At 37.7% G+C, this 18,941-nt stretch overlaps 1 protein-coding gene across 3 annotated transcripts; it reads left to right on the forward strand.

Moving 5' to 3' along the window:
• The first annotated feature begins 2,687 nt into the window (after positions 1 to 2,687).
• LOC134532721 (BTB/POZ domain-containing protein 6-B-like) lies at positions 2,688 to 18,723 on the forward strand. 3 transcript variants are annotated; one of them, XM_063369503.1, is made up of 5 exons: positions 2,688 to 2,738; positions 2,859 to 3,080; positions 6,175 to 6,234; positions 17,036 to 17,121; positions 17,257 to 18,723. In XM_063369503.1, the coding sequence occupies exons 2-5, from the start codon at positions 2,945 to 2,947 to the stop codon at positions 18,538 to 18,540; spliced, it is 1,566 nt and encodes a 521-aa protein (XP_063225573.1). In that variant the 5' UTR covers positions 2,688 to 2,738; positions 2,859 to 2,944; the 3' UTR covers positions 18,541 to 18,723. The 3 variants fall into 3 exon arrangements, with proteins under 3 accessions (XP_063225573.1, XP_063225572.1, XP_063225574.1); XM_063369502.1 differs by having other exon boundaries at positions 2,717 to 3,080; XM_063369504.1 differs by having other exon boundaries at positions 2,737 to 3,080; positions 17,036 to 17,125.
• The last annotated feature ends 218 nt before the right edge of the window (positions 18,724 to 18,941 follow it).

Consider the following 18,941-nt stretch of genomic DNA (forward strand, 5'->3'; position numbering starts at 1 on the left):
GCGGCTTACAATTTTATTCCCTGGTAAGGTCATACACTTGGACACGATGTGGTGATTACAAAACAAACCCTAACATGACATACTACAATCCTGATTAAAAATTACACTGCACAATTACAAATTACATAGTACACTGGGCTAAGAACATGTAGGCCCGTAACTCCGGCGACACTACCTGACTCTTAGGCCTATCCCAGATATTGATGCGTTAGTAAGTTTAAATTTACGTGTTGCCTATTGGCTGCCCCGTGCGGGCTGAAACTAGTTAGCCGGTTGGCTAGGTTATCGCGTGAGGCGCCGAAGTAACATCTCGTAGTTCACACACAGTACTTACGTATTACAACGAACGCTCGTCTTGGAGCACTGAATAATTTAGTTAAATACCACTTGGTAAGTCGAGGCCGACCATGGAACTGAAAGAAAAAGGTTTGCGAAAAATTAGAACTATTGAAACTACATATCAGTGATAATAAGATTTGCTGGTCCCGTGTTGCGCGGAGGCTGCCGGCCTCTATAAGCTCCGGAAGGATACTGCCGCTATCACCGCGCGCGACCCCCCTACCCCGCCATCCCTCCCGCGGAAACGTGTGATTTTCGCGGGAAACTGAACCGGACAGGTTCGGGACAAGTTGCACAGTGAAACATAATTTTGGAGAAAATAAAGTGTTAAATAATGAAAATAATGTCTAATAATATCCTGTGGAAAAATACATAAACATTTGTTGTAGTTCAGCGGAGGGATATGCCACACCCGGCCGGATCCTTACGCCGACGTAGCACTTGTTACCTGGCGTTCGCCCCGTTGCACTTTCTACACTTCGGTGCGCGCACGAGCGCGTTCGGTGCACACGCCTTCGTGAGATGTTGATGAGGCATAGCGGTCTATGCGACATAGAGGAGCATTGGCGGTCGGCGTCAAAACAAACATGTTTGCATGTTTTAGATTCATCATAAATCTCCTGCATTATATGCCTAACTTAACTGAAGTTGAAAATTTGGTCAGTGTCAGAGAGCCTTTAATAATTAATAAATATTTATTTTATAGGCTACACAATCCAAACAGTCTATTTTTGGACTTTATAAAAATTAATTTCCTGAAACTCACAGATATTTTTTTCATTTTAAATATACATTATTTTATTACCTTTATAATTTGACGCCAACCGCCGGTGCTCCCTCTGATTCGCACAGGCCGTTATGTCACAGCAACACTTACTCTTAAGTGCATCGAACACGCCCGAGCGTTATGTCCGCCGAGTGGGTGTAAGTGCACCGCGACGAACACCAAGGTGACGACAGCGTCCGGCCGGGTGTGGCAATGCGCTAAACTAAATCAGTAAATTATTCTTTTAACTCAAAAACAACCAAATTAATAACAATTAAAAGATGATTAATTCAAGGGAAATTATGTTCAGTTGTTCAATAATCATATATTGTGAAATATGTATTTTAAGTCCAAAACTGGTCGGAGCTGTTTTCCCACGCTTCACGTGTCTAGGCGCGAGGTCGCAGGGCGCCCTCGCGCTCAGTTACTGTCGGGGACTCGCAGGGGTCGGTCGCTCCGCGCACGCAAAGCCTTCAGATTTCGCGCCTCATCCAAGTCTCAGCAATAGTGTAAGTTCTTCAAATCCTTTTACCAGCTCTGCGCCGACCCCACTCAGTCGCACGTTATTTCGTGCGACTCGTTAACTAATCATTTTATCCCAACAGGGAGTTTTTGCATTTATTACGTAATTTCCATGTCCAGAGTTTAAGGACAGCGTAATTGAGGTACTCAGTTTTCCGGCTTCCACAGCCAAGTAATCGTTATCGTCGAAGGCTCTCAGCCAGCCACGTGTGTCGAGTTCTTACTCGTTAATTTACGTATCCAACTTTCATCGTATTTAAATGTGTAACTTGTAATGTGCATTCTAACCACGTCATAACTGTTTAATTAGTGACTGTAACATGTATGTCTTATCTAACCGAACCCACGTACTTTTCGGGACTTTTAATATTTGCAACAGGCTAGATTGCAACTAACTATAGATCATTCATTCGTACGTTCTGTCGTACATAATAACGTCAATCTCTGCATAAGCTGCGGCAGCATTGCAACTCCGCGACTATACGCCGCGTCTTTCACGTTGATAATCGGCCATTGTAGAAGTCCACACATACCACTTTTGCAACCTATCCTGGCCGCGCGTATCATCTACGAATAGAGACTCGCGTGCCGCGACGGTCAGACAACAGACGCGGCCAGTACTTGGACCAGTGTGTGTAACGGTTCTCAATAAAGTGCAGTGTCGTGTCAACCAAATTATTATTTATTCATAAGGCGTCCTGGGTGGCCTGAACAGCCCGGGTAAGTTTCGAACTACGACGCGCTCCTGCCTGCAGCCACGAGGCCGAACACCCGTTAAAATCCCTGAGATCACTTTTCAAATTAATAACTACTTAAAAAACTTAGATAGGCAGTGGGAGTGGCGTCAAATTCTGTGAACAAAATGTTGTAATATAACGTCAATATATTAAACCCAAAATATTAAACATTATAACTATACGATTATATATTTCTTACAGAAATTTACCACAAAGTTGCCCTACGTCAGCTGTTTAAATTTTAATAGCTAATAAATGAGTAAGTGCTCTATGATATGAATTATCGACATTTGCATTAGTTAAGTTCATATCACTTTGTGTAATTTACTATGGATGTACTGTCCGTATAGCGGATACGGATACAAGGTTTTTGTGTAAATGTTTTTGTTTTGTCAGTGCTGTCAAAGTTTTGAACAGTTATTTATTGTTTTCATGGTAATCAGACAGATAATGTGTTTTAACAATGGGAAGGAAAAAACCTTGTTGCGTTCCAGGTTGTTCGGATAAAGATTCTATTCGCCACAGGATCCCTATCTACAGTAATGCAATTTACAAGCTATGGTTGAAAAGAATTGGTAATATGAAACTTTTAATTGAAGATAAATCGAAAGTACATAGTAACTACGCCGTATGCCAACGGCATTTTATTTCGGAATGTACTAATCCGAGATCGCCGCGTCTGAATGTGTACTCTCTGCCATCCATGCACCTTCCAGGTTTGTACATACTAATATTTATTGAAATACCTGCCATTGCAAAAAAAAATTGGATTAATTACAAAGTAGCAGTTTTCTGTAAAAAAATAATTTAATTCCAACATAGGTCAAAAACACGTCAAACGATTCTCTATTTTCTACTAGGTATATGTACTATCAGGATGGAAAATATTAGGGCAGAAAACTGCCTTGGCCCCGGTTGTAACATCCAAGTCTTTTATAAAACAGGCTTGGCTATGCTATATTCATAACAATTTGAAGAACCGTTGTGATCAAGTTGCAGCTAGCATCAATTAAACTGTAGGGTGGTGACAAAAACATTTGAAAATAATCTCAACTATGCTATGTCTCTTAATGAAAAAAACAAAATTTACATCACTAAAGCGAGCACAGGTGATCAGGCCACTCTATTGGAAAATGTATTGGCTATGCTAATTGAATAAAGCACAATAGGGCAACAACCGCTTGTCTACACAGGCTACTTTTCTTTGCTTAACAAGACTGCACCAACTACTTTTCTTTGCTTAACAAGACTTTATTAATATAAATACAATTACCACCAGGAGTACTTTGGGGGTAATGTGTTGGTAAATATGTAGTTGGGCGGTATTTGCGAAAAAAAATGTTAAAAATCCGAAAATACCTTTATTTTATGCTCTTCAACGTCCTCTTTACATTAAAAGTGGCGGAGGTAAGAAATTCCTAATACTTAAGGAGATATCGAATTTTTAAATTTCATCATATCATATGTAGTTGAGCGGTATTTGTGAGAAAAAAAATGTTAAAAATCCGAAAATACCTTTTTTATATGCTCTTCAACTTCCTCTTTTCATTAAAAGCGGCGGAGACAAGAACAGTGCTTCAAAATCTTGCGAGGAACATACCAACTGATATGATCACTCAATGTTATCAGCTTCTTGTCCTGATAGCCACCTGTTTCGAAGACAACATTATAAACTGTACTTCACACGCTGTTTCCTCACACCTGAATTTAAAGCCATAGACGGACATAAGCAGGAAATTCCTTTGGTAAGTTTATACTTTAGGGGACTTTTGTCTTGAAGTTTTTTTACCATAACCTTTGGACAAGTCCTAACATCATTTTTCAGTAACAGGACAGACTTTTCTGGTACTTTCTCTTTCTTGATGGCATGGTGTACTGCATAACCCAACTTGATATTGTTAGCAGTCAATAGATTTTCCTGGTTATCTACATCCAATCGAGATACATTGCATTTTTCCTTAAAGCTCTTCAGTACCTCTGGTTTTAAAAACTTTCCTGCCAAAGCTAATAAAATGTCTACCAGTGAATCATACAGTAAAGGTGCCATGGGTGCTTCGCTTTGGAATATTGTAAGAAACAATTCCAGCTCTGATGCCAAAGAGTGGAAGAATGTAAATTTTACTTCTAGAAGATTATCTTCAAGAGCACTTTTCAGTACATTGAAAGACAGATGAAATAGAAACTTCACTAACAAATTTCTTTGGAACATTGTAAGAAACAATTCCAGCTCTGATGCCAAAGAGTGGAAAAATGTAAATTTTACTTCTAGAAGATTATCTTCAAGAGCACTTTCCACTACCTACATTGAAAGACAGATGGAATAGAAACTTCACTAACAAATTTCTTTAGGTGGGGTAACGTTTTCATGGCACGCTCAGAAACTGCAGTATTTTCTAACCATCTGATTGCGCAAAATTTCTTGGGAAAAAGCTCTGCTCTAGTTGTTCTAATGTAATAAGCCCTCCTAGCAGGTACATGCTTAAACAAAAAGTAACTGTGCCTCAAAAAACTAACAACGTCCCATTGTGTAGCAGAAATTCCAGTTTTGAAAGCACCATGGACTGTATGAAGCCCACAGCTACCAATTTCTAGCAACGATGGCGAATCTTCACCAAAAGTGTCTGTGATATGTATTTTCAAAGCTAACAAAAATGCCCAGTTTACGTTGGGGGCATCCATATTTACTTAAAATTAAATGCACCTGTCGGTGTAATCTGAACGCGGGAAGCACATGCCGCAGCACATACGTCAGCAGGATAACAGACCAGCTTGAACCAGTTTGTATCACGTGATTTAACGCAACTTCCGAATCGGATGGTAAATAAAATAAAATTGACGTGGGAACTGTTCGTTATTTGCCATTCAAAAATAAAAATGGGAGGGGATACACTTGATGCTACGTCAATGCAAGCTGATCAATAAACAAAAAGGTATTGCCAACTACAACCTACCAAACAAAAATTCCCTGATTTTTCCCTGATTATTCCCTGATTACAAAATTCCCTGATTTTTCCAGGTTTTCCAGGGTCAGTAGACACCCTGTTTATTTCATTGTTATTACTTTAATATAGGATCTGTTGCTGTAAATTTTACACGATACCTCTCCTGCAAATTATTTTTCATCACAAATTTTAAGTGTTATCTAGTTGCTGTAAAAAGTATGCAGTTATTATCACTTAAGAGGCCAATCCAGTGTTTCAGGGGCACTACGCAACCCGCGTTAACCTCATAAGATTCAATGCTATTTTCATTTTGCTTATAACTTATTAACTAATATAGATTTCGAAATGATGCTTGCTTGATATGTAAGACAACGATGCTCTTTTTAAAGCCCCTTTCTTCAAAAACGAGCATAAAATATTGTTCAAACCTAGACAATACACTTATGCATATTAGTAAAGATTAGTAAAAACCATAATTTAAGCACGTTTTTGAAGAAAGGGGCTTTGATAAGAGCATCGTTGTCTTACATATCAAGCAAGCATCATTTCGAAATCTATATTAGTTAATTAGTTATAAGCAAAATTAAAATAGCATTGAATCTTATGATGTTAACGCGGGTTGCGTAGTGCCCCTGAAACACTGGAGTGGCCTCTTAAGTGACATTGTACATTTTGCAAATGTCATTTATTACCTATTTAACTATTGGATGACATTATTTGTGACAAAACAACAATTAAAAAAAAAAACTGTAGGCCTATTTATTATAAATTTACAGGAATAACCTTTTAACCAAATGTTTAATATCATAAAAATTAAATAACTTTTTGTTAGGTAAGTTTTTAATGTATTTCTGTGTTATATTTTCAGGTTTTTCAGAGCAGCCAACTGTAAAGAATTCTTTTGCTTATCCAGCATATGTTCTACAAGGTAGGCTTTCTCTATAGTCGGTAACTAATAAACTAACTTTTTTTAAGTTTATTTTATTTATGATTCGAGGGCATCATACCAGAAGGGCGTATCAACGAAAATGCAAGTTTACAGGGGATTATGCACATACGCCCATCTAGCATGACCTGATTTCCTTTTCTTATTATATGCCATAAGGTAGTAGTTCACCACCACCTAATCTAATCACATTAACCATGTGCCCTTCTGCCACAACATTTATCATATTATTAGATACCCTTACGCCAATCATCTCGATATTTCAAAAAGTGTTGATACGCCCTTCTGGTATGATGCCCTCGAATTATATTTATAATCAGTTTAGTAAATTGAGATATATATCTATAAACTTGATTTATTTCTATAAACCTATAATAAATAACCTTCATATGGTACTTAGGTTGGTGCTTTTATAATAAAATAAGTTACAACACGTCCTTAAATTTTGTTCTGAAATAATAATGTTATATATCACAATGATGACGCACATCGACAAGAAGCTCGAGTTTCCGACTCCATTTATTTATACCACTCCCCAACAGCATGTACTCGAGTTCCCGCCATTCCAGAACTAACATAAGCACATGACAACACTATAGCATACCACCTTATGCTCAGTACACAACACCTCTTCCCTTCAAGATTTTCCCCCTAGCCACTGACTGACACACACAAATGCTATCTACCACAATACAAGACTACACTGTAACTATACCATCAACAACTCTAGCCCCATTACATTACTTTTGCTTATAGTCTTTCGATATAGCTTTTAGATACAAGTTTACTACAAGGAGGGTTCAGTCCAGCTTGCCAGGTGCACTGTCGAGCTTCTCGAATCCCCGGAACGGGCCTGAGGATTCTTCATATGCATCCTTAGGAGGCCTGTGGTCTTCCATTACTGGTGCCTGCTGATCACAGTTGCTGTTGGCTACATCTCTACCAGAGTGCCCGGCAACTATCGCTGCACGGTGAGGCCCTGGTGCCCCCCCAGTGAACAACACCCAGCATCACTCCTCTCGCAGCTGATGTCCGCCTCGTCGTCGTCATGTGGACTGAACACAGGCCATACTTGTTGGTTCCTTCTTTGTAACAGGTCTCCAGATGACCTACTTTTCCGTAGGGCCCTCAACTCTCTTCGTCGGATCTGGTCCACGTGGCATCTATGGGTCTGTCCGTCATCGTCCATCACAACATTTATGAGTTGCCCAGTGATTGTTCATTTCAGCAAATGCAGATCCATTGTCTGAAACTATCCATTCAGGTCTATGGATACTAAACATGTCCCTCAATTCCCAAACTGCTGATGAGCTTGATGGCACGATTCTCACTTTTGGCCATCCACTGCCAAAAGGAGAACTTTGCCATTAAAAGGCTCGAATAAATCATTGTGAACCCTAGCCCATGGTTTCGTTTCTGGTTCCCAGCTCACGCCCACATTGCCCTACAAAATGTTCAATGTTTGTGTCCAGCCTAGGCCACCACACGTAACCCCATCATGAGCTGCATGCATTTGCAGCATCTTCTTCCTCGACACTGTTGGCATTATCACTGTTTCCCCACATAAAACTACCTTTATAGAAGAATTACAATAAACTATTATTTGTGTAGTGAGCATAGAGTATTTATTTGCCACCTACCTGCATTATTTTGAGATTGACAACTTTCAACATGTGTAATTTCAACAAAAGCCATATGTAATTTAAAGGGTAACATTAAAATGGTTAAATAACAGAACTGTGTGTGTGAGATGCCAGCCTACGAAAAAAAGTAAGTAATTCTGCTCATTGAGGAGAGAAAGACGAAAGACATAAATATTCTATCAACTCTTTTTGGTCAAAGCATATTTTTTGTTGTGTCCATTATTTTTGAAACTTTTACTTTGTTATGGTATAACACATCATTTAGATGCTAGTAATTTACAGTAACAAATTATTTCCTTTTTTAATGTTCCAAAAAAATACTACAGCTGTGATAATATGTTGTATTAATAATTACTTTTTTTTGTTAAATTTTCATATCACATATTATTGCTTGATCCTGATGGCATGATCCTATAGTTTTAATTTAGTATGTGTAAATATCCTGGACATACTAAAAACTTGTGATGTAACAATGAATTTTGATCATAAGTTTAATACTAATGAAAAAATCTCGGATAGATCTGGCATAATTTGTTTGTACAGTAGAGCACCCCTCAACCGTAATTCCCACAAACGGAACTCCCGATATCCGGAACTAATTTTCAAAAAAAAAAAATTACGAAACATTTCCGCACTGGAACGAGGCGTTTCTGCTTGTGCCTGACTGTACATGCCTTCTAGGCACGCGCGCGCGCACGTCTGTCAGAGAGCTAATTACACGTCTGTCAGAGAGCTAATTATAGCCAGTCTTTCCCGCGCATTGCGTCGACGAGATGCATGAAGTGTTAAAGCTGGACTCCCAATCATCCGTTTCATCAGTCCGTCACCAGTCCGTCCGTCAATCACGTGACCTGCAGCCAATCAGATGGCCCGAAAAATTCCATCCGTCTGTCCGTCAAAACCTTGCCAAGCTTTAGCTTTTGATGGACCAACGGATGGTCCACCGCCTTGTTAAGTCGATCGTCTTCAATACAACTTTCCGAAAACCGTGTTCCATTTTTAATTTCCAATATATAGAAGGCTGTGTCGTATTGACCTATTATTATTGTCATAATAACGGTAAAGATTGCTTATGAGAATGAGCTTTTCGGAAGAAATGCTGATATATTACGTCCGGGAAAGGGAGCATTTGTATAATATATATAGCAAAGACTATCGGGATAAGCAACTGAGGAAAAGACCTGCATAGAAATAGCTTCTTTATTTTTCCTTTGACGCAGTAATAAAAGAAGCATAATTTTGTTTATTGCTGGCATGACTAATGTTATTTTTAAGACGGCACCCGTTAAAGCACGGTTCCCGCCTGTCAACTTATTATCACATTCATAAAAACAAAAGTTAATTATCCCAAGTAAACTATTTTCACCAAAAGTTTACCTACAATTGAGAAAGTATGTGGCGGAAAGTTGTTGTACTGATATTTTAGAATAGTGACGGACGGACGGCAGATGGTGAGTCGGTAATAATTGCCGAGAAATAACGGACCGAAATTGACGGACGGATGAAACGGATGATTGGGAGTCCAGCTTTTGTTGTGTATGTGAAATGTAAATTGTGCGTGGCAGTGACTATACACTCTCCCGGAAGTGTGAATCACTTGCACGTCAACACCGAAGTAACACAACACCGTAGCTGTAGTCCTAATACCTCCCCTGACCCCTCTGTTTCTTCCTCTTTCCTCACGCACGCACGCACGCACGCACCCACCCACAGTGATAAGAAACACGTGCCTGCCAGCTTGCTTGAATGAGTCATTCAACCGGCCGGGAGGCCGGCCCTACCACAACTCCCCTTAACCGGAATTTTCCAATAACCGGAATAGACCTCCCCCCAATGATTCCGGTTGAGGGGTGCTCTACTGTATTGTGATATTTGAGATTTTCTTTGGCCAGTATCTTTCAACGTACTAAATTAATACAGCAAGCATCATGTACCACAGGAGCAATATATACACAATTATGTTATCAGAAACAAGGGATAAACTTGGATATGTGATATGGAACAATTACAGAATGGTTAATTCCTTGACTGAGGCTTAAAAAACAGCTCATGATGCAAGCTGCTTAAAACTTAATGTATTAATTTATTTTGATAATTTCAAAATTAAACAATTGAATCCTGATAAGAAAAATTACAGTAATTGGTATATCTAAATCACATCCTACATCATCTAATGACTCCCGTGGTTATGCATTAAGTGGATATGGTTGGCAAGCCAAATGACTTTAATCACACATTCGGGGTGAGTTATCCCCGGCTAAGGCAGCTTTATTGAGTGAATCTTGAAATGAATCAAACCCATATGTTTTGTAAGTGGAAAATGTGGTGGGTTTTGTTATTTCCCCCACCTAATTTCATGACTGCTCTATTGTCATCTCTGTTTCTACCCCTCATCAAATGACCCCTATAGAGATGTTAAGCATTCATTCTGCTTCAAAAGGAACTCTTGAAGCATTCATTCTGCTTCAAAAGGAACTCAACAGTTTTTGCATCAATGAAGTTAGTGAGATTAGCAATTCTAAGGCATGTTGTTACGTTGTATATTTTTGCCCGGCTAAGCACACATAGAAACGTAACAAAACAAACAATGTTCTTGAGGAATTTTTCATTACTATGGTTCTACGTTATTTGGAAATAAAAGAGTTTATTAAATTATCTTTGTTTATTTCTTTAAAAAAAAATGTTTTTTTCTCATTGTTACATGGCCTCAATACACAATTTTACAAATGAATTTAATTAGAAAAACTTCGTTACTTGTACAGTTTTTGTCTTTTCTTATACGAATTTTAACGATATCTTTGAATTTTGATAGGATGAGGTCCAAATACATACCACAGCACCATACATATTGCCGTTGATGGTCGAGGAGTCTTGTCACTCGCCGAAGGAAAAAAAAAGAAAAAAACTTAGTAATGTCCCTTGGTTAATTACCTAACTCAAGGTACCGTTGATCGCGGACCGAAATCACACGAAGTCGGGCCGATGCCGACGCCTAGGGCCTAAATTTCTAGTTACATAGTCCGAAAAAAAAATGAACTTAGGTTAAATAACTACGGCGTGGCCCCAGCCCCTAGGCGTTAAATTGTCCCTTAATATTTTTTCATTTGTCTGGCGACTTGCCGACGACGCGACCGAGTTCGGCGACGATCGAGCAACAAGTGACCTGGTCGACGAGATTACCTTCCCTTGTAAAGGTGAAAACAAGGGAGGCAACCCCGTGGGCCCACTGACCAATCAGCGTACATAATTCCAAAACATGACCATATAAGGAAATTCGTACGGGCACATCACTTGACACCAGGGCTTGCCCTGATTGGCTGGCTAGTGGTAGCCTCCAGAGACCCTTCCAGACGGTCGCTACAGCTGTGCGTACAACGTGACGCGTAAATCCCAAACACGCATTTACAAAGTGAAAAATAGCTTTCTGGCGCCAGAGTGTCGCGCCTGTCCGCTCTTCCTTCTGTACCTTCCAGACTATTCTCAAAATATTACACTAGCAATATCCAATAGAATATAAAATTACCCAAAAAATTCAAATACAATGTTAAAAATTTAGTAAACAAAGTTGAAATTCATACCATATTAGAAACTTTTGTTTAAAAATGATGTCCTGTAAAATTATAATCTATATACTGCTTTAAACAAAACAATTACTGAAATTAATTATCAAATATCAAAATTAATTATTACGAACTGGAGTTAACCCTCAAATTAATAATTAAGTATCTTGGGAAAATAAGTATTTTAAGACTTTACATGAAATTTAAAAAGAGTAATTAATAACAATTTTTTAACCTATCTGAACCGTTCTCTATATCAACAAAAAAAAATATCCTTCACCTCAAACTTATTCTTAATATTCTTATGACCCATTTTGCAATGCTACATAACCCCCCCTACTTTTTGATTGAATTTGCAAAATTAAATCAAAAAGTACAAAAATGTAAATTGTTGAAACAAAAGAAATAACATACCATAACAAAAGTGTAAACAAATGTAACAAATTAACATCAACATTAGAAATGCAAATTTTGACACAATAATAGCAAACCATGACTTTTCATATTATTACAAATCTTTAAAACGCAAACAATATAACTCAAACATTGAAGCATTACATAAACAAATCATTTAAATTCTCCTTACCAAACTAAAATTAATGTGTTTTAAGTTTTAAACATGAGCAAACATGATTACAATAGAATAGTGATTTTTTTTCAGTTTACTTATGTATCGCTTTCCTTAAAACAACACAAAAAAAAACTTCAGACAGAGGTTCAAAGAGTGACAAATCAATATTTAACATATAACACAACACAATTATATAACACAGAATTTTCAACAGGTTATACATTAACAAAAAGATTTCATTGTAGTTTCATGTTCATTAATCTTTCAAAAATATGCAAAATATTCCCCATGAGTTAAATCACTTGTTTATATATAAATTCAAAAAACTGTTTCTTAAATATTGCAATATTAATTCCTTGTCAAAAAGCCAAAAATTTGAAAACATCTCTCTTACTACAAAGTGTCAACAACTCTTCACAAACGGTTATATCCCTCTCATCAGTGCAAAATACAAATAACTTTGAAACTGGTTTCTGTACAAGCTTCAAGCAGACACCCCCTGGTCAACGAAGAATCCTCAATAACAACAAAAAACTCTGAACAACTTACTTAAACTCCAGGAATTACGTCTCCATGACAACCTCAACGACGATGAATAAACACAAAAACTTCAACATCTTCAAAAACTTACACCTCGGCAGAAACCTCGACGACGACAACAAATCTTCAACTCCAGGAATTACGTCTCCATGACCACCTTAACGACGATAAAAACTTCCAACCTCAACGACGACGACAAATAACCTCCAAACAAATTATTTCCTTTAAAATCCTTTAAAAACCAATTACCATAATTCTCTGCTGCTTATGGAAAAACTCCTCAAATCCCCTGGAACAACTACTTTGACCCACAAATCCACCAATATCTCCACTTTTCATATCTGCACTAATAAAAACTTGACAACACTATCACTTCAAAACTGTTGACACAAAATTTTCCTATATTTCATCCCAAAGAAACAACTTCTAATGTTACCCTGTCCATACCAAATTAAAAAGTGACAAATCAATCTTTAACAAAAAACACAATTAACACTTGATTATAGAGCAAACATAACCTTCAACAGGTTATACTGACACTACAAAACATTTCATTGGAATTTCATTTTCATGTTCATTTGTCATTTAAAAAATATGCAAAATATTCACTATAGTGAAGTGTCTTTAGTCCAACATTATAAAATTCTTGATCACATTTATTTGTTTACAATATCAACATAAAAATACCTTACACAATAATCAAACCTTGTACAGTTGATTGTCCATAATAATGTTTCATTGAATTATCCTAAAAAAGTACATACACAACTGGATTTTTTTTTTTTTTTTTTTTTTTTTAAATGTTTTCCATTTATTCTTCTTATGTATTGCCCATTGCAATGTAACACCATCCAATTTAGTGATAAACAATTCTACCTGTTGCTCATCCGAACCACTAAAATAGCTAACTACTTTCTCACATTTGGTTACAAATTGTATCGGAGTAACCCCTCGATCATCTCTAAAAAATTTAATCACTGTCCCTTCAATAGTGTTCACTTCATCTCCAGTCAAAACAGAACCTCTAATGTTACATTGATCATCCCCTCCAATCTTACTCAACTTTGCCTCCATCTTTTGCAAACATTCTCGACCCACATCATCCCTGAAATTCTCAAACTGATTACTTATTTTTAAATTTTCTGTTAACATCCCTTCAACATCAGCCCCAAAATTCTCCTTGACTTCCTGAACCTTCTTTTCATCGTAATAGACATTATGGGAATTCTCATTTACTTTTAACTGTAAATTGGTAATGTCTCCTTGATTATTGGTGATTTTGTTTTGTACACCTTCATTATGTTGTACGATTTCGGAAATTTTATTACTATGTTCCTGAACTGTTTGTGTTAACCCTTCACAATTATTTACTTTGCAGACACAAGAGGATATTTGTTCATTAAGATCATTCTTAAGTGCATTAAATTGGCTCTCAACTGTATTTGTTAGTTCTTGTCTTACTTGTATAATTTCTTGTGTAAGTTCCTGTTTAGTGGCATCTAATTTTTGTTCCATTATATACCTGAATTCTGTCTGACCTTGTGACATGTTATGCATCCCTTGTGACATGTTATTCATCATTATCATTAATTTTTCTAACATTTGATTAGACATACCTGACCCCCCCATAACCTCTACTGGACTACCATTTGCAGGCTGTTCCATGTTTTCCGACTGCTCCTGCACTAATTCAATATTCAAATTAGGATCGGACATTCCTGAAGTTTTAGGAAAACCCGCAAGGTCATCCTGACTGTCTGTACTCATTTTTCTTTTGGTTTTACTATTATAAATGACCAGAAAACGTAAACAACCCTTTAAAAACACATTTAAAAAAAAACTTTAAACAATGATAACCACAAATACAAAATTTAGACCATAAGATTGTAAGTTTCTGTCCAATTTAGACTTGCTGTTTCCGGCGATTCATCCCTCGTTGTCCCGCGAAGTACCGAGATGATCTATGTTGCTGGAATCGTGTCCCACGATTTTCTGCGAAGCGCTGTTCTACGATGTTCTAAAATGTAGTTCTCGTCGCATTCCTTTCTCACGATGTCCCGCGCTGTTAACCGGTGAATGCTGGCTTCTCAAGCTCGTTTTCGTTTGTTGATGTTTACAAGTACGACGCGAAGATCACACGATCCACTATCGAATCACTCGTTCACAAGTTATAATTTTGCCGATGTTCCAAAAAGTATTACCACAGTTAATTTAGACATGATTGGCTTTTACTTGATAAGTTTTTACTGTTTTTCCGAATGTTTACTTTATTATCATCAGGCAGTGTCTAAATTCGTGCCCCACGACAGGGCAGCCATGTTGTTACGTTGTATATTTTTGCCCGGCTAAGCACACATAGAAACGTAACAAAACAAACAATGTTCTTGAGGAATTTTTCATTACTATGGTTCTACGTTATTTGGAAATAAAAGAGTTTATTAAATTATCTTTGTTTATTTCTTTAAAAAAAATGTTTTTTTCTCATTGTTACATGGCCTCAATACACAATTTTACAAATGAATTTAATTAGAAAAACTTCGTTACTTGTACAGTTTTTGTCTTTTCTTATACGAATTTTAACGATATCTTTGAATTTTGATAGGATGAGGTCCAAATACATACCACAGCACCATACATATTGCCGTTGATGGTCGAGGAGTCTTGTCACTCGCCGAAGGAAAAAAAAAGAAAAAAACTTAGTAATGTCCCTTGGTTAATTACCTAACTCAAGGTACCGTTGATCGCGGACCGAAATCACACGAAGTCGGGCCGATGCCGACGCCTAGGGCCTAAATTTCTAGTTACATAGTCCGGAAAAAAAATGAACTTAGGTTAAAAAACTACGGCGTGGCCCCAGCCCCTAGGCGTTAAATTGTCCCTTAATATTTTTTCATTTGTCTGGCGACTTGCCGACGACGCGACCGAGTTCGGCGACGATCGAGCAACAAGTGACCTGGTCGACGAGATTACCTTCCCTTGTAAAGGTGAAAACAAGGGAGGCAACCCCGTGGGCCCACTGACCAATCAGCGTACATAATTCCAAAACATGACCATATAAGGAAATTCGTACGGGCACATCACTTGACACCAGGGCTTGCCCTGATTGGCTGGCTAGTGGTAGCCTCCAGAGACCCTTCCAGACGGTCGCTACAGCTGTGCGTACAACGTGACGCGTAAATCCCAAACACGCATTTACAAAGTGAAAAATAGCTTTCTGGCGCCAGAGTGTCGCGCCTGTCCGCTCTTCCTTCTGTACCTTCCAGACTATTCTCAAAATATTACACTAGCAATATCCAATAGAATATAAAATTACCCAAAAAATTCAAATACAATGTTAAAAATTTAGTAAACAAAGTTGAAATTCATACCATATTAGAAACTTTTGTTTAAAAATGATGTCCTGTAAAATTATAATCTATATACTGCTTTAAACAAAACAATTACTGAAATTAATTATCAAATATCAAAATTAATTATTACGAACTGGAGTTAACCCTCAAATTAATAATTAAGTATCTTGGGAAAATAAGTATTTTAAGACTTTACATGAAATTTAAAAAGAGTAATTAATAACAATTTTTTAACCTATCTGAACCGTTCTCTATATCAACAAAAAAAAATATCCTTCACCTCAAACTTATTCTTAATATTCTTATGACCCATTTTGCAATGCTACAATTTTTGCAATTCCTCTTGGAAGAAAACAATATAACTGGTCAAAGTAATTAGGGAAACAGTCACAATATGTTTTCAGCAGCAGTACGAGCCACAAAAAGTGTATGTTGGCAGCCCGTTGGAACAGGGGGCAGAATGCAACACGGCTTGCAATAGGACGCAGGGTTGTCAACTTACACTGACCGTAATCAACTTCATGCAGGTGGCCTCTATGCACGTAGGCTCTTGGTGCATGTGCCATTAGCAAGAGAGCACCATACAGCCTGTAGAAACTGGGATTAGGAGATGCTGAATGGCGATCTGTCCTCTTCTCCTATGAATTGTGAATCAGTGTGGAACCTGATAGTTGGCGTGTTCTCATCTGGATGATTTCAGAATTATGCACCAACCACTAAATTGTACCTGGACTTGCATGAACTTTATGTACAGACTTCCGATAGTCCAGCACCAGTGAACAATGTACAACCTATAATTTTTAACCAAGGTCGAAGCAGTCTGTGCATCCCAGGATTAGTTGGGAGTGTTTGATGTCCTTTGTGTTCCTTCATCAGGACTAGACAGTTGTTGACAGCAAATATAGTTTTGGCTTGTATTTGTGTTGAAATGTTTATCTTGATGTTCCTGCTAAACAATATTTGCTGCCAAACACCATTTTACAGATGTATTTGCTCTAAAACTTAGCATCTAGCTATTGCGAGAGGCACACGTAAAGTCCTGAACATGTTGTATTATCAGGAGTTCACTGTAGTTTATTCAAAATTGCCTGTTAAGTTGTTTGACATTTTCTGTTACAGGTGGAAATGGCTCCACTGTATGCTTGCCTTCTGATGACAACTGTATTGAAGAACCAAGTTTGCGAAGCCAAGTGGTTGAGGACACTGCGAGTATTTGTTTCACACATCATAATCTAGCATTGAAATTTAAAATTTGTAGTTTGTGTAATTTTTATTATTATTTAACAAAAATATAGATAATAAATGGGCAGTGAATATGTTGTATTTTTTTTATGTTCCAGGTACATGAAAACCACTCTGAAGGAGTCATTACGTTTTGCGTGACTGATGCACGGCAGCAACTTGGAGACCCAAACACAAGAGTTTTCTCTCACATTCAGTACATCAACAGCCTGCCATGGAAGGTCATGTTACAGCGAAGAGTTTCCTATCTGGGAGTATTCCTTTGCCTCCACGGCTCAGAGTATGAACCTAGCTCTAAAGTTTATGCGGAGTTCGGCTTCAGACTAGTTGATCAAACAGATGCTTCAAACTTTGTCGTAGAAGTTGGGCATCACAAATTTAGCAGAGGTGGCACTGGCCATGGTTTTCCCAATTTTGCAGATGTAGATAAATTGCTGAACCCAGAGGGAAATTTTTTGAGAAACAACACAATTGTGATTGAATGCCATGTTGCATGTTCCTCTTTACTAAAGGTCACCGACATAAGTGCATCTGCAGATGATGCCATACAGACATTTGTGCAGAAAAATGATTTGTCACTAGATTACTTAGCTGACAGAGCTAAATATGTTTTAGAAAATGGTGTTGGTAGTGATTGCAAGTTTATCGTAGATGGATATACTAAAAAGGTCTCTAAAGCCATTCTGGCCCGTGCAAGTCCAGTGTTTGAACGCATGTTTTTCGTAGATGGGAAAGGTCATGATTTTTATCTTGTGAAAGACATCAGTGGCAGTGTATTTGACCTGGTGCTTCAACATATCTATGGAGTCAGTTGGGTATTTGAGTCCAAGGTGCAAGCTACTGAACTCTACTATGCTGCTCTTAAATATGAATTGAAGGACTTGCAAGTAATCTGCATTCAGTACATTTGGCCGACTACTTTAGATGACGTTTGGGTTTCATTGGATTGTGCGGTACGCTACAAACTTGAAGACCTACAAGAAGCTGCTCTGGTAATACTGAGGAAAAATGCTGTCAAAGCATTTGAATCACTGCCATTTCTGAGCATCTCGCTGGATTGCCTGACCCTCATTTTGAAACAAACACACCTCAAGGTCACGTCGGAGATGGATGTGTTCAGTGCTGCTCTCCGGTGGGCCAGTGCTGCTTGCAAGACTAAGAATGTGGCCGTGACTGGTAAAAATCTTCGCTCAACTTTAGGAGAAGCTATCAGGCACATAAGATTTCTCTCCATGACTAACAAAGAATTCGCAGGAAGTCCATGTGAGAGTGGAGTGCTAACGGAGCAAGAGAAGGCAGACGTCTTTCAACGGCTGACAGCAGAGAAGTATGAGCCATTGTTGTTGGAACTGTCAGGTATTAAAAGTCTGCGGCATAAGTAGCAACTAAAAATGTTTATTCAGTTACCAGCATACTTCAAACTTTTTTTTTTTTTTTAAAAACTGCATTTAATATTTATTTTATTTCAAATTTTTATATTATCTTTATACACCTCCCCTTTTTTTATATCATGTTGAACAAATAAATGTAATTGTTGTAGTAAAAAAAATTTTTTTTAGCCCAAATGGGAAATACTTATTCTGCATTATCTTCATTATATAATATTTTGGATTTACACATAATTTTTGCTGTCGCAAAAGCCTTGCTTATGCAGTATGGCCTTTATGTCTACAAGGGTTGCCTGAAAAGTTTCCGACCTCAACATGTAATAGTAAATGTGTTTGCACATACTTTGGAATTTACTGACTGATGTTTCCGCCATTTTGGACATTCAGTTGTTTTC

Source organism: Bacillus rossius, chromosome 6 (genome assembly GCF_032445375.1).
Source record: "Bacillus rossius redtenbacheri isolate Brsri chromosome 6, Brsri_v3, whole genome shotgun sequence".
NCBI classification, from domain to species: Eukaryota; Metazoa; Arthropoda; class Insecta; order Phasmatodea; family Bacillidae; genus Bacillus; species Bacillus rossius.

Coding starts and splice junctions, on each gene's coding strand:
- LOC134532721 (XM_063369502.1), top strand. CDS start 2,828: ATGGGAAGGAAAAAACCTTGTTGCGTTCCAGGTTGTTCGGATAAAGAT. Junction 6,235..17,035: donor TCCAGCATATGTTCTACAAG/GTAGGCTTTCTC, acceptor TTTCTGTTACAG/GTGGAAATGGCTCCACTGTA. Junction 17,122..17,256: donor GCCAAGTGGTTGAGGACACT/GCGAGTATTTGT, acceptor TTTATGTTCCAG/GTACATGAAAACCACTCTGA.